General features: G+C 41.4%; 1 protein-coding gene across 5 annotated transcripts in view; it reads right to left on the bottom strand.

The window, feature by feature from the left end:
• Positions 1-15,770, bottom strand: part of MYO16 (myosin XVI) — a 627,399-nt gene that overhangs the window by 252,342 nt on the left and 359,287 nt on the right. For 4 of the 5 annotated variants that reach the window (XM_038387064.2, XM_038387062.2, XM_043509217.1 and 1 more), the window contains exons 14-15: positions 9,406-9,511; positions 1,849-1,966 (exon numbers count right to left, since the gene is read on the bottom strand). In XM_038387064.2, the coding sequence (XP_038242992.1) occupies positions 1,849-1,966; positions 9,406-9,511 (224 nt within the window). The remainder of the gene's footprint in view (positions 1-1,848; positions 1,967-9,405; positions 9,512-15,770) is intronic. The other variant, XM_038387063.2, reaches the window with a different exon arrangement.

Raw genomic sequence — 15,770 nt, 5'->3', positions numbered from 1 at the left:
GCTGACTGGGTGGACTTGCCACTGACAGGGCCCTGAGCTGGGACCCAGTGGATTCGGGTGGGCCAGTGTTCCCCTACTACAGCCGCCACTTTCCTTTGGTGGCAGCCACATGGACTCTGGCCATTGGAACACACTATCTTGAGTACCATGGTGCCCTCACAACCCTGATCCACTCCCAAAACGGGGACGAGGTGTGCATTCACCACAACACTTAAGAAGCAGTCTTCCTCACTCCACAGGTTCCAGCCTGGAACTGTCTTGCTAGCAGCAGGCAGCTCCTTTTATTTTGGGCTGCGGGGCCTAGACTGGCTGGTGCTGGTCGCTAGACCTTCTAGCTGCTGGAGGACCAGATCTCAATGGCTCCCAAAATGGCTGCTCCCGGGATGCCACTCTAGGCAAGGGTGTAGATTTAATACCAGCTGCTCTTTTCCTCTCAGAGAACTATTTCCTGGCGTGGGGTGCAGCAGAGTGCTGGGGCCTCGAGCAGGGGGCCACAAAGGCCTGGTATATTTGATGTCAGATCATGTAATTAAAGGCTGTATTGTATAATGCATAATGCAGAACCTTAATCTGGCATTTCCTAACTTCTGACTGCTTGACTTTGCAACCTTAATAATGTTATTTTAATCTAGGTGTGTGTGTTTCTGTGTGTGTGTGTGTCTGTGTGTTAGTTATACATGGAGTAGCTCTATTGACTTCAATTAAAGATATATGAAATATAGGATTTTTAAAACCTGGGTTCTACAACCTTTAGCTTTAATCTTACACCCTCAAGTCAAAATGTGGTTTTAGTCCACGTTGATGTTTAAATCACCTTCTTTCTTCAAATCATCCTGCAGTGATTTATAAATGAAAAACCTTGCTTTACTCGTCTTAGTTTTAAATTTTATTCATAAGTATCATATTCCTACTGGAAAAAATCCTTTTGGTTACACACATCATGATATTTTTATCATGAAGGAAAAAGAATAAACCATCTAATTTTACTAAAGGTGCAGTGAGCTCTCCAGAAGAAAATCAAATGAGATTTTTTTCTCCTTAGTTCTGTGAACTGAAATATACCCAGAGAATGTACTTAGGGGACGTCTCTGAAAGCACAGACCAATTTGGAATATTACAAAAATGGATTATTTTGGAAACATGAGGACAATTCACTCTAATTTACCCAGAAGCTAGACTGTAGCTTTTGCCACATGGCTGTGCCACTCCAGAAGCTATTCAGGGAATTGTGCCTCTGTCAGCCGCCACCCCAAACCCCGCTTTTCATCCAACATTTATAATGGTGTTAAATATATAAAAATGTGTTTTTAAATTTATAAGGGGGGTTGCACTCAGAGGTTTGCTATGTGAAAGGGGTCACCCGTGCAAAAGATTGAGAACCATTGGTTTAGGAGATATTAAAGTATATACTATAACCCTAATTACCAATGCTTGTAATCTACGTTAATGACCCTTTACTTATTTTTAATTTCATTAGAAAAGTAAATAGATCATCTTATTTTTTTAAACCATAAACATATATATAAATATAGTTTCCTTCGAAATATAGGAGGTATTCCACAAATTTTCCTTATGTTTATCTGCCCTCTAGTGGTTAAATAGAACAGATAGCTTCTTTTTAATTCTGTACTTATGATTCCCGCTACTGATTGGCTAATAATTACACAAATGCTACTATTTTTATAATTTTGTCTCCTTTGGCTCCTAATACAATTCCACTTGTCTCATCTGCCTATTACATCTGGTCTTTTGGACAATTAACATTTTGGGTCAGGGACCATCATTTTCTGTATGCCTAGCATAATGCGGAAGTCCTCTAGATGCAACCATAATATAAATAATACTTACCTCCAGTTAATACTTTTTTCTTCTCACAGAACTGCAGCTCAAAATATTTTATAAAACAGCTGGAAAAATCATTCAAGGTTGTTTTAGCATGTCCAAAAGCCTCCAAGATACAGTTTACCTGCAATAAAATATAAAGGTAGTGAAGTGACAATATGACAGGAAGTAAACAGGAAAGAGTTTCAATGTGTTTCAGTGGCAACCGTTGGGTGAATAGTACTTGAAATCAGGCCAGTTATTTGTGTGCCTATACAGCGCTTTTATTTCTGAAACTCTTTGGCGAGATTCATAGGGAAATAAGGAGGGCTCAAGGCCAAAGCCTTTGTAAGAGAGACAAGTTGGGTGAAGTGATAGCTTTTATTGGACCAACTTTTGTTGGTGAAAGAGACAAGCTCAAAGGAAACCTGCACAATACCTTCAAAAGGTGAGCCTGGGAGCTTAAAATAACAACTTTGTTAGACAGTAAAAATCATGGACTCAGTAAAGACACCAGATTACGGCTAATTATAACAATTTGTAACCCTCTAATACTCCTTTGTCCTAGGACTGCAGCGATATTAACTGCCCACTTCACCCTGAATGGTCTCTTGCAACATATGTTAACTCCTTATGCTTAAGAATCCGTTCCACCTTGTGTTTAGCTGTGACACTCTGAGTATCTTTCCCAGACCTGAAGAAGAGCTCTGTGTAACCTCGAAAGCTTGTCTCTCTCAGCAACTGAAGGTGGTCCAATAAAAGATATTACCTCACCCACCTTGTCTCTCTCTAATATCCTGGCACCAGCAAGGCTACAACAACACTGCAAAAAACCTTTGTTGACAGACAGTGGTAGAGATCAGGAGGTAGAGCCACATCCTAGAAATAAAAAGTCACTTACCCTAGTTTTACACTAACACAACTCCATTGGGTCAGGTTCTCTGATGTACCAGTATCTGCTGGTTGTGGCTTCCTGATCCTCAGTTTAGCTGCATGCCAGTTTTGGCCCTGACATGCTTTAGAGCAGCCTCAGAGATGATCTAAAGAACCAATAGGCTATGGCTCCCCATGCAGTAACATTCCGGCTATGTTCCCTCCCATCCCTGACATGATTGCTTGGGGGCTGCAATAGGGGTACCACAGAAACTGGCTATGCTGGCCATGTGCCAGTTGGGGACCTCCACAGATGGGAAAACCTAGCAGCTTTATGGCCCCTGTGCCCTATCACAAAGGGGCTGGAGTGAGGGAGAGGATCTGGCTTATTGACTTCAAATAGAGTTATTCCTGATTTACACCAGTGTAAGACAGAGATGAATCCAGCTCAGTATTTTTTTTTTTTTTGGCAGCTCTCTATAAATGCATTTCCAGGATCCAACTTACTGGGCAAATTATTTTTTTAAACATATTTTGCAGAGTGAAAATAAGTTTCACTTTTCTCTCACACAAACAAATGATTGGTACATATATAACATACAGATGCCATTTTTAAAATATATTTGGTTAAAAAGTCTTACAATAAAAGTGTATTTTCTCATTTGGTTGAGCAGGGATTTATGTGACTCCCTGTGAAGTTAAGTAACTATATATCATATAGTTACATAGAATCATAGGACTGGAAGGGACCTCGAAAGGCCATCTAGTCCAGTCCCCTATACTCATGGCAGGATTAAGTATTATCTAAACCATCCTTTTAGTATGTTTTTTTTAACTAGAGGGAGAGCCTGACTCAGAACTAATTTGTACCTTGCATTGTCATTTGCACCTTGGAAAACTTGGATATTATGCACTACTACTATTTTACTACACAAAAGTGCAAGGCTGGAGAAAATCATGCCTAAGGTTGTGAGTCTGTCATGGAAGTCATGGATTCCATGACTTTCCGTGACCAGCGTGACTTCTGCAGCAGCCAGTACAGCAGGCCTGTGGGCCTCCTGAGCAGCTCGGGCAGCCCCTGGGCCAGCCGCACCAGCTGCTACAAGGGCAGTCTCAGGCCACCGTGCCCCCCACCATCAGCAGCAGGAGTTTGGGTATGGGAGAGGGTGAGGACTCCAGACACTGCTTACCTTGGGGAAGCGGCGACGTCCTCGGCTCTGTCCTAAGCGGAGGCGTGGCCAGTGGGGCTCTGTGCATTACCGCCACTCGCAGGCACTGCCCCTGCAGCTCCCATTGGTGCGGTTCCTGGCCAATGGGAGCTACAGAGCCAGTGCTCAGGGTGGGGGCACCGCGCAGAGCTCCACTGGATGAGCCTCCGTCTAGGAGCCAAGGGACACGTTGCCGCTTCCGGGGAGCTATGCGGAGCCAGGTAGGGGAGCCTGCCAGCCCGACAACCCCTCCCCCCAGCAGCAGCAGGTGTCCTGCATCGTGTGCTGCTGCTCACCCCCACCCCACCCCAGTGCCAGTAGTCAGGGGTATATAGTACAAGTCACGGACAGGTCACGGGCCATCAATTTTTGTTTACTGCCCATGACCTGTCCATGTCTTTTACTAAAACTACCAGTGACTAAAATGTAGCCTTGAAATATTAGAAATTTAATTAGCTATTTGTCCAGTAGATGGCAGCAGAAAATTGGCTAATTTAGTTCTGTAACTTCAGCAGAATTACATCAAGGATGAATCTGGCCAAGTGAGACTAATTCCGCACTTGTGTAAAGACATACAACTCTACTGACTTTAATAGAGTTATGCATAGCTACTGCACATATGAATTTAGCTCATCATGCTTACCAGTACTTCCTAAAAAGTAAATTAAAGTGAAAACCAAATTTGCCCTTCTATTACCGTATGTACTCATTTACTTTTTATGGAAAGCATCTTAACTGATCTGAATTGCACCTGAATGATTGTTGATAGAAGTTGGCCCAATGACAGAGACCAAGTCAGTGTCAGAGTAAGGAGCAGAACCCAAGTTTCCTGAGTCCTATTCCTGTTCTGTAGTCACTGGACCATACTGGTCATTTTCCCAGTTACTTATTCTCTGAGTCCTCCAGTTCTTCTTATTTATTTAATCTGAACTTTAGGAAAGGAAACGCCATAAAAGATCTGATCTTGATTTTGAAATCATAACTGAGTTAAAATACAGGAGGAGGATTTATGGGTCAGGCCCTCAGGTGGAGCAAATCAGTGTAGGTCCGCTGAAGTCAGAGGAGTTATTCTGATGTACACCAGCTTTAGATTTGACCCATTGTGTTTAACATAATGAACCAAGGCTTTGTTACTTGTATATAACTATGCTAGTACAACATCAAACAGGAGAATTTAAATGCACAAAACTGAAAAGTTACAGTTCCCACTCTAACATTAACACAGTTTCATTGATCATCTATTTTAAAGCATGTATTTTAAAAAGTATTGCCAGTGATTCAGACCTCTCTGTGTGATAACAGTGCAATGCAATAAAGTAAACACTGCTCCGAGAACTTTAATATTTGAATTTCCAGACTGTGGCTTTGTTTGAATGTATAATGCCTGAAGTAAATTCAGTTGTGCTTATTTCAATGTAATCAGATTTCAATACACAACTATTGAAATATGAATGCAGCTGTGTTTTCCAATAACCAGACATCAGTAGGACTCCTAACTCATCGGCATATGAATGTACAGGATATGTATCTGCACATCTGTTGCTTCTAGTTTGCAAATAATCACTGATGGAGGGGTTGTCTATTTGTGTCAGTTGTACTTGGCCACTGTTTCTCTATCTAGAATGCAGCATGAATATTTCAGAAAGAAAATAGTGTATTTTGAATAACCTGTGTGTCAGTTTCAAATACTATTGCAAAACCCCTCTAAAAATTAGCAAAGATCTCATTTTTTATTGAAGATTATGCATATGACAAGTTTGAGTTCCAAAACAACGACAGTTTGAGCTCAGTTTAAGTGGTGGTGGTGAGCGAGGGAGAGACTGACAAGTTTTTTAAAAGCAGAACATTCAGAAATCAGAAATGACTGCATGGATTGCAGATTAAAACATTTCAAATATTATTACTATGACTGTTCTTATTTGTATTCCCATAGCGCATAGGTCCAGAATCCCATTGTGCTAGGCACAGTAAAAACACAGAACAGTCCCTGGTGCAAATAGTTTACACCAAGAGAAGAGTCAACAGATGGATACAGACAGACAAATGGGGGGAGTATACGTAAACAATGAGACAATATTGGTCAATATAGTAGGCAGCGGAGCTGAGTCTAAGCATGAGTCATTTAGCCCAAAAGGTCATTTTGGAAACAGTTATAAAAGTCCAAAAAAGAGTGGTTTAGACTGGAGTGTCCATCTGAACTTTAACCCTCTTGTTCCTGCTGTAACAGTATGATAGGTGAGTTGTGCTGCCCAGTTGAATGAAAACTTTGGATTTAGTATTTACTGTCACAGAAATAGATTTTGCTGTTGGATAGAAGTGGCCAATTCCCATGCTTTCCTGACCAAATTTGATCCAGTTATGGAAATCAGATATGAAATTAAGTAGAATTTGTACATCATATATCTATTTATAAATTTATGTTACAGTTTCCAGATAAAGGGATGATAACTCTGCCCTCAGGTAGGCTTTTGCAATTCTTTTTGGTGTAATGTCAAAACATGGCTAAGAACATATAGAAATCATTTTGCTAAATTTATAGCTAAAAATAATATCACTTTTAAAATGTAACGAACAAGTCATACTAGAGGAATAAAATTAGATCTACATTATAGTAATCTGGCTTAAAAGGGTTTTGACATAGCACGTAAATAAAAATGTTAATAGTTCTTTTGCAAGTGACTGTTAGAGAATAGTATCAGGGGGTAACCATGTTAGTCTGTATCCACAAAAACAACAAGGAGTCCGGTGGCACCTTAAAGACTAACAGATTTATTTGAGCATAAGCTTTTGTGGGTAAAAACTTCACTTCAGTTTCCAAATAATCACTGATGGAGGGGTTGTCTATTTGTGTCAGTTGCACTTCAAACTTCAGTGAGGTTTTTACCCATGAAAGCTTATGCTCAAATATATCTGTTAGTCTGTAAGGTGCCACCAGACTCCTTGTTGTTTTTGTTAGAGAATAGTAATGATAGTACTGTATGTATCACCAAGACACAGTGATTTCCCTTAAAACCTTCCAATTTTGTCTCCTATAAGATTACTTCAGATACCGCAGTATTTTTTATAATTGCCAGAAGCAATACCAGGAGGGAGAATGTGGGTCAGGAAGCTTGAAAGCTTGTCTCTCTCACCGACAGAGGTTGGTCCAATAAAAGATACTACCTCACTCACATTCTCTCTCTAATGTACTGGGACCAACAATGCTACAGCAATACTGCATATAAGGAACACCACAGACACAGATGTAACCTTATTTAGTTATCAAAGGCAATAGGAATGTTTTTAAGGGAGATCACTGTACTATAGACATTTCCTATATGTAGAAGCAAGGATGAAAATCAAAATGACCAAAAACCATATTAGCAAAGCTGGCTTCCACATGTGGGCAAGACTCACCAGCCAGACACCCAGGAAAGAATTCTCTGTAATAACTCAGATCCCAAACCATCTAACCTCCCATCACAGGCCATTGGGCATATCTACCACTGATAGTTGAAGATCAATTAATTGCCAAAATTAGGCTATCCATCATATCATCCCTTCCATAAATTTATCAAGCTTAGTCTTGGAGCCAGATATGTCTTTTGCCCCCACTGCTTCCTTTGGAAGGCTATTCCAGAACTTCACTCCTCTGATGGTTAGAAACCTTTGGCTAATTTCAGGTCTAAAATTCCTGATGGCAAGTTTATAGCCATTTGTTCTTGTGTCCACATTGGTACTGAGCTCAAATAATTCTTCTCCCTCCGTGGTATTTATCCCTCTAATATATTTATAGAGAGCAATCATATCTCCTCTCAGCCTTCTTTTGGTTAGGCTAAACAAGCCAAGCTCTTTGAGTCTCCTTTCATAAGACAGGTTTTCCATTCCACGGATCATCCTAGTAGACCCTTTTCTGTACCTGTTCCAGTTTGAATTCATCCTTCTTAAATATGGGAGACCAGAACTGCACACAGTATTCCAGGTGAGGTCTCACCAGTGCCTTGTATAATGGTACTAACACCTTATCTCTACTGGAAATACCTCACTTGATGCATACCAAGACCGCATTAGCTTTTTTTCATGTCCATATCACATTGGCAGCTCATAGTCATCCTGTGATCAACCAATACTCTGAGGTCCCTCTCCTCCTCTGTTACTTCCAAGTGATGCATCCCCAGTTTATAACAAAAATTCTTGTTATTAATCCCTAAATGCATGACCTTGCACTATTAAATTTCATCCTATTACTATTACTTCAGTTTACAAGGTCATCCAGATCTTCCTGTATGATATCCCTGTCCTTTTTTGTATTGGCAATACTCCCAGCTTTGTGTCATCCGCAAACTTTATTAGCACATTCCCGCTTTTTGTGCCAAGGTCAGTAATAAAAAGATTAAATAAGATTGGTCCCAAAACCGATCCCTGAGGAACTCCACCAGTAACCTCCTTCCAGCCTGACAGTTCATCTTTCAGTGTGACCCATTGTAGTCTCCCCTTTAACCAGTTCCTTATCCACTTTTCAATTTCCATATTGAGCCCCATCTTTTCCAGTTTAGCTAATAATTCCCCATGTGAAACCATATCAAATACCTTACTGAAATTGAGGTAAATTAAATCCACTGCATTTCCTTTGTCTAAAAAATCTGTTACGTTCTCAAAAAAGGACATCAGGTTGGTTTGACATGATCTACCTTTTGTAAAACCATGTTGTATTTTGTCCCAATTACCATTGACCTCAATGTCCTTAACTACTTTCTCCTTCAAAATTTTTTCCAAGACCTTGCATACTACAGATGTTAAACTAACAGGTCTGTAGTTCCCTGGACCACTTTTTTTCCCTTTCTTAAAAATAGGAACTATGTTAGCAATTCTCCAGTCATACGGTACAAACCCTGAGTTTACAGATTCATTAAACATTTTTGCTAATCGGCTTGCAATTTCATGTGCCAGTTCCTTTAAAATTCTTGGATGAAGATTATCTGGGCCCCCTGATTTAGTCCCATTAAGCTGTTCAAGTTTGGCTTCTACTTCGGATGTGGTAATATTTACCTCCATATCCTCCTTCCCATTTGTTGTCCTACCATTATCCCAAAGCTCCTCATTAGCCTCATTAAAAACTGAGGCAAAGTATTTGTTTAGATATTGGGCCATGCCTAGACTATCCTTAACCTCCACTCCATCCTCAGCGTTTAGTGGTCCCATTTCTTCTCCTTGTAGGCTTTCTGCTTTTTCTTAATCACGTCTCTAAGATGCTTGCTCATCCATCTTGGTCTACAACTCCTGCCTATGAATTTCTTGGGATGCAGACTTCTGATAGTTTTTGCAACTTTGACTTGAAGAAATTCCAGGCCTCCTCCACCTTTAGATCCACAAAGCACCTAAAATATTTCAATAGCTAGGGCAGGATCAAGCCCTATGTAAGTATGCCTCTGGAATTCACAATTTCCCTCTAAGTAAAAATATCTTTCCTTGGTCAAAATACATATTGATGCTATGTTCTGAAACAGCTCAAAATGCTACTTACATGTTTTACCTTTGAATCAAAGGTACGCCTGCTGAAACTGGATCTGCATGTCAGGTGCTTCACTATTTGTTTGCAGGCTTCAGTTTTCCCAGAACCATGTTCTCCACTGCAGAAAGGAGGGAAGGGAGAAAAAGGCCACTTTTTAATTTTTTGTCTCAGTTTTATACATTACATTAATGTAAATTAATTCCAATTCAGCAGTCTCTCGTTGCAGTCTGTTTTTGAAGTTTTTTTGTTGAAGGATAGCCACCCTCAAGTCTGTGATCGAGTGACCGGAGAGATTGAAGTGTTCTCTGACTGGTTTTTGAATGTTGTGACTGCTGAATTGGAATTAATTTGCAAACTGGATACAATTAACTTAGGCTTGAATAGAGGCTGGGAATTGATGAGTCATTACACAAAGTAAAACTGTTTCCCCATGTTATTTCTCCCCCCCACACCCCACCTCCCACTTTTCCTCAGACATTCTTGTTAACTGCTGGAAATTGCCCACCTTGCTTGTCACCATGAAAGGTTTTCGTCCTTCCCCCTCCCTCCTGCTGGTGATGGCTCATCTTAAGTGATCACTCTCCTTCCAGTGTGTATGATAAAACCCATTGTTTCATGTTCTCTGTGTGTGTATATAAATCTCCCCTCTGTATTTTCCACCAAATGCACCCGATGAAGTGAGCTGTAGCTCACGAAAGCTTATGCTCAAATAAATTTGTTAGTCTCTAAGGTGCCACAAGTACTCCTTTTCTTTTTACGAATACAGACTAACACGGCTGCTACTCTGAAATCTGTCATTAAATGTTTTAGTGAGAGTAAGTTTAATCACATGCATTTATGTTAACATAATAAATATCACATAGAGGGATTTCCCCTTAGCAGAAATTTCTGTAAGGGGTGGAAGGGTTAACCATTGAATAGAACTCCAAACTGTAGCAGGAACTGGTTCTGTGGGACAAAGGGACAAGCACAATAGCAATAACGGCAGTTTTGAAACTGCATTTGCATCAGAAGAAGAGGAGAAGTTGCAAGCAGCATCATATACTATAAGGTACATGGAACACAAAAGGTCTACTGGGAGTAAAAAAAAAACAAAACCCCAAACCTCTCTTTCCCCCTTCCCAACAAAGTTCTGCCTTTTTTGAAAAAGCTCCAAAATAACCCAGACTGCCTATTTTATTTCAGTAGTGCTCACAATGTGCTAGGTGCAGCACAGACACACAAGAGGCAAATGCTACACCACAGAGCTTACATCCTAAAGAGCAAGGATCAGACAAATGTGGGGGAAATTATACAAAACCCTATATAAGCAAAGCTGTCAGAGGGACACCTGGCACATGTCTCGTTTGTTTTTCTATACCTATATCTACATATAAAATCCATCTCTTCCCAGTCATTGTATTTTTATTTTCCCTTTTCTCTTCCTTTTTATTTCTTCTTCTTGCCCTCTACCTCTAACCACTCCTGTTTCTCATACTGAACACTCTTTCTCCAATCCTTGCTTCCTTGCTCCCCGCCCCACTCCCATCCCCCATCAAAAATCTAAAGCTGAGTGTATGAAACTGATATCATTAGGGAATCAAAGCAACTACATAATTAGAAGACAGCCTCAATGGTCTCAAACATCTTTCTAATGTGTCTAAAGATATTGGTGGGTTTGCTGGAGATTGGGGTAGAGCCCTCATGTCTTTTCTTGTCTGTCTTCCCAGAGCCCTTCAGTGAGTTCCTGCTGGTGATGGGATGTTGGTACTTCATGATTAGGGTCCCACCAAATTCACAGCCAGGAAAAAAGTACCACAGACTGTGAAATCTGTCTCCCACTGTAAAATCTGGTGTTTTGTGTGCTTTTACCCTATACTATATAGATTTCATGGGGGAGACCAGAGTTACTTGAACTGGGGGTCCTGACCCAAATGGGAGTTGTAGGAGGGTTGCAAGGTTACTTTAGGGAGGTCGTGGTATTGCCACCCTTACTTCTGTGCTGCGTTCAGAAGTGGGTGGCAAAAGAGCGGCGGCTGTTGGCCAGGTGCCCAACTCTGAAGGCAGAGCCCCGCCAGAAGCAGTGCAGAAGTAAGGGTGTCAGTACCATACCATGCCTCCCTTGCTTTTGCGCTGCTGCCTTCCGAGCTGGGTGGCTGGAGTGTGGTGGCTGCTGACTGAGGGCCCAGCTCTGAAGGCAGCAGCACAGAAGTAAGGGTGGCAATACCCTACCATGCCATCCTTACTTCTGTGCTGCTGCTGGTGGCGGCTCTGCCTTCAGAGCTGGGCTCCTGGCCATCTGTCGCTGCTCTCTCGCTACCCTGTTCTGAACTTAGCGCCCCCACCTGCAGCAGTGCAGAAGTAAGGGTAGCAATATCGCAACTGCCCCTACAATAATCTTGTGACCCCCCCACAACTCCTTTTTGGGGGAAGACTACTACAATTACAACACTGTGACATTTCAGATTTAAATAGCTGAAATCATTAAATTTACTATTTTAAAAATCCTATGACCGTGAAATTGACCAAAGTAGATCGTGAATTTGGTAGGCCCTAATCATGATTCCTTTACCCTCATCTTTGTAGTAGGCATTTTTCAAAGGATCAGTAACAATGCCATATCACAGTGTTCTTAGGGGATAAGAAGCAGCAGTAGTGGGACATTATGTTTTATATAAGCCACGATTCCATGTATGTACTTGGTGTTAGTTAGCATAGAAACCTACTTAACATAACAGTCACCTCTTTGTGGGGTCTGTTACAGAACAGACACCCCAATTTAGTGAGTAAGAGCACATTTAGTGAATGCTCCCAAACAGCAAAATGAAGAGCTTGTGCAGCCTGGACCTGGAAGGAATCTACTCCACTACACAAACATCCAGTATTTTATAATCACCCTTTCTGGTTAAGGACAGTTGTAGTAATGGTGGCACACTTAGTACTGTACCCCCCCCCCCCTTTATTTTCTGTTTCATCCTTACATTTCTGCCTTCACACTTAAGTGGTAACACTAGCATTCTCCCTTTATGACAGCACTACCTCGCAAATCCTCTTTGTCTTTGTCTTCCTCAATGCTATGGCCACTAGCAGAAAAAACAATAGCAAACCTCAGGCATTACTTGTCCTCTGGTTCTATCATCTTGTTATTCTCTCATATCAAGACAAAATACAGATCCTCTCACTTCACTGCATAGAACATCAATCAAGTTATCAGAAATAGGATAGCAGTGACTCTGCAGTCTTTTCTATAGCGGAGAATGCTAGTGAGCAAAAAGTTTTTCTGAACAATCATAAATCAAAGTTCTAAACAATCATAAATCAAATCAAGCAAAGCTTTAGATGTTAGCACCTCTGAAAATCAGGCCCCAAGTAATTTGTAATCCATTAATCCCAAATCCTGGTTTAGGGGGTACAATCCTTAACATTTTGCAGCCAAATATTTGCACTCAGCAACATTTAGCTGGTTGACTATGTCCTGAGATTTGAATACACTATTCTAAGAAATTATTATTCAGTTTCTTTAATCCCAGAGTTCATTTCCTAACAGTAGTTTCCTTAAAGAAGGGCTTTCCAGGATCAGTGGGCTTTTTCACCAAGTCTTTTCTAGAATTGGAGAATTCCAAGAAATGTAAAAATGTAACTAACACATCTTCCATATATATTTTCAGCTTTTACAAAAAAACCACTACAAGTCCATGTGCATGCTTCCATGCAAGCAATACAACATTGGCATAATGAAGACTTTCACCACAATGATATAAAAGCAAAAATACATCATACTCTACCTCTCAGACAAAAATGTGAACAGATAAACTTTGCACCATGCCCTGAAGGTTAACAAAATCAGGCTTTGATGAGCCTATCATCTGGTTTATTTCTACAAATTTATGTCCAATAGGAAGATCTGAAGGTGAAGGGGGGAATTCTAGCTCTGAATAGTTCATTTCTGAGCAAGCAGTATGCTGGATACTGGCAAATCAAGAGAATTGTTGTTAGGCCATGCGGAGCAGTTTGTTTATGTACACAGGGATGCTCCTTGAATCCTCCTGAGAGATCTTGATGAAACTTCCATGAAACTGAAATCCTCTCCCAAAGATTTCTAGGGATAGCAGCCTTATTTTTTCCTTAGTGACAGGGCACTTTCCCACACCAGTCAGCAATAACTTCAGTGGGCACCATTGTAGTACACAGACTACCTGGGTAGCTTCAGGAGGCCAGCAGCAACTGTGTCTTTGCTGCCTTTGTTACCCTCAAGAGCAAGGTATCAGCTCACATCACCATTACCCATGGAAAATGGTGCCAGCATTCAGTGTCATTGCCCAGTACTTATAGTTTCATGTTACCAAGCAAATCTGTCTTCATTTCCCCCATCCATGGCAGGTCACACTCACCATGGCTGGTGCTGTGACAACATGCACAAGCACTCCAAAGCAGAAGTGTCAATAAACACATCTTTTTACAACTTTATGGGAGCAAGAGAAGTAATTTCAGGATTTTCAGTTTCACTTTCTGTTGTAACTCTCCTGACAATGGTACCTCTGTTTTTTTATCTGTAGCTGCTGCTGTTGTGGCCTTGAGTGGCTCCCCCTCCACATCCATGGAACATCTATGTCAGATAACGAAGAGAAAGAAGAGGACTTGGAATGACATGTTCATTGAAATCCTGCAATCCACTGTTGCATCAGTGTGTGAACACAGGGCCTGGAGAGTGAATATTGCAAACAGACTGGAAAAGGAAAGAGCAGAGAGGAGAAAGGCCCATGAGTGCCAGCAGGAAAAGAAGAGGGAGATGCACCAGGACATAATGGGGCTTTTCTGGCAGCAAATACAGATTCTGCAGACTCCTGGGGACCTACAGATTCAACAATCCCTCCTTGCCTCCTTTTGTAGTCATAGAGAACTCCTTTGCAGCACCTCCTTCGTTACACCCTCCCTCAACATTTCATCCGGCATCTGAGGTCACATCCCAATCCCTATCATTCGACCCCATGGGACATTAAGGACAACCAGAGCTTCACATACACAGATCTGCAAGAACTATGATAGCTCTATGTGTCACTCAAATGGACACAAATGTTCTTTGATAAATTAAGTTCTATCAATTTATTAAGTTTTAATGTATTTTCTTTTACATTGCACAGATTTTTCTTTTCATTGATTTTGTTACTGAATAGAATTCTATTATTTGGAACATAATTTCATCTTTATTAGTACACAAAAGATATGCTGCAGAGTGCCTAGGAGTTCTGAAAGCAACCACTTGCTTGTTACTGTGCAGTGTGACACAACTCACGGGATCAGTGACAAACACACACATAATCATAAATTCATAGCAAGCAAAGCAAAATGAATAGGTGTGTTGACAGTGTTATATGCATACATGTACATAAAAACATACAATTTCTAACAGAGCCCAACATAGCAGGGCCAGGTAGAGCTCAATACACCATAATGCACTACTGTGGCTCACTGTTAAAGTGCTTCTTCAAAACCTCCATAAGCCATATAGCTCTGCACTGAGCTTTTCTAATAGTCTTTGTGTCTGGCTGTTCAATCTCAGAAGACAGCTGTTCTACCTCCACCCTGGTGGCAAATTTTCCCCCTTTGCCCCACAGATATTATGCAGGACATAGCAGGCAGCTATACCCATTGGGGCATTTTTCTCACTGAGATCCAACCTTGGGAATAAACACAGCCAGCATCCTTTCAAAAGCACATTCAACTGTCATGCTGCACAGGCTGAGCCAGTAGTTTCATTGCGGCTGTCATAGTGGCTGGTGTATGGTTGCACAAGGTAGGGGAGCAAGAGGTAAGCTGAGTCCTCCAGGATGACTACTGGCATTTCCATGAAACATTGGCAATGGTAATCCGCACGTCAGGAAAAGAGCCCCTGACTGTAGCTTTCTGAACAGTCCTGTGTTCTTAAAGATGTGAGCGTCATGCACCTTCCCTGACCAGCCCACATTAATGTTGGTGAATTGTCCCTGGTGATCCACCAATGCTTGCATAACCAGAGAGAAGTAGCCCTTTCTGTTCCTGTACTCTGTGGCAAGGTGGTGTTGTGCCAAAATAAAGACATACATGCCATCTATTGCTTCATCATAGTTCAGGAACCTCATTGCTGCAGATCGATCCACTATGTCCTGCACATGGCTAAGAGTCACAGTCCTGCATAGCAGGAGGCGATTAATAGCCCTGCGCACTTGCATGGTAATGCTGCCCCATCCACCGCAGTGGATTTTCCAACTCCAAACTGATTTCCCACTGACCGATAGCAATCCGGCAAATTTGCACAGTGTGATTGCCACTTGCTTCTCCACTGGCAGTACAGCTCTCATTCTGGTGTTCCTATGCTGGAGGGCTGGGGAGAGCTCGGCACACAGATGCAGGAATGTGAC

Source organism: Dermochelys coriacea, chromosome 1 (genome assembly GCF_009764565.3).
Source record: "Dermochelys coriacea isolate rDerCor1 chromosome 1, rDerCor1.pri.v4, whole genome shotgun sequence".
NCBI classification, from domain to species: Eukaryota; Metazoa; Chordata; order Testudines; family Dermochelyidae; genus Dermochelys; species Dermochelys coriacea.
The sequence above is the reverse complement of the archived record's forward strand: the minus strand, read 5'-3'. Positions and strand labels throughout refer to the sequence as shown.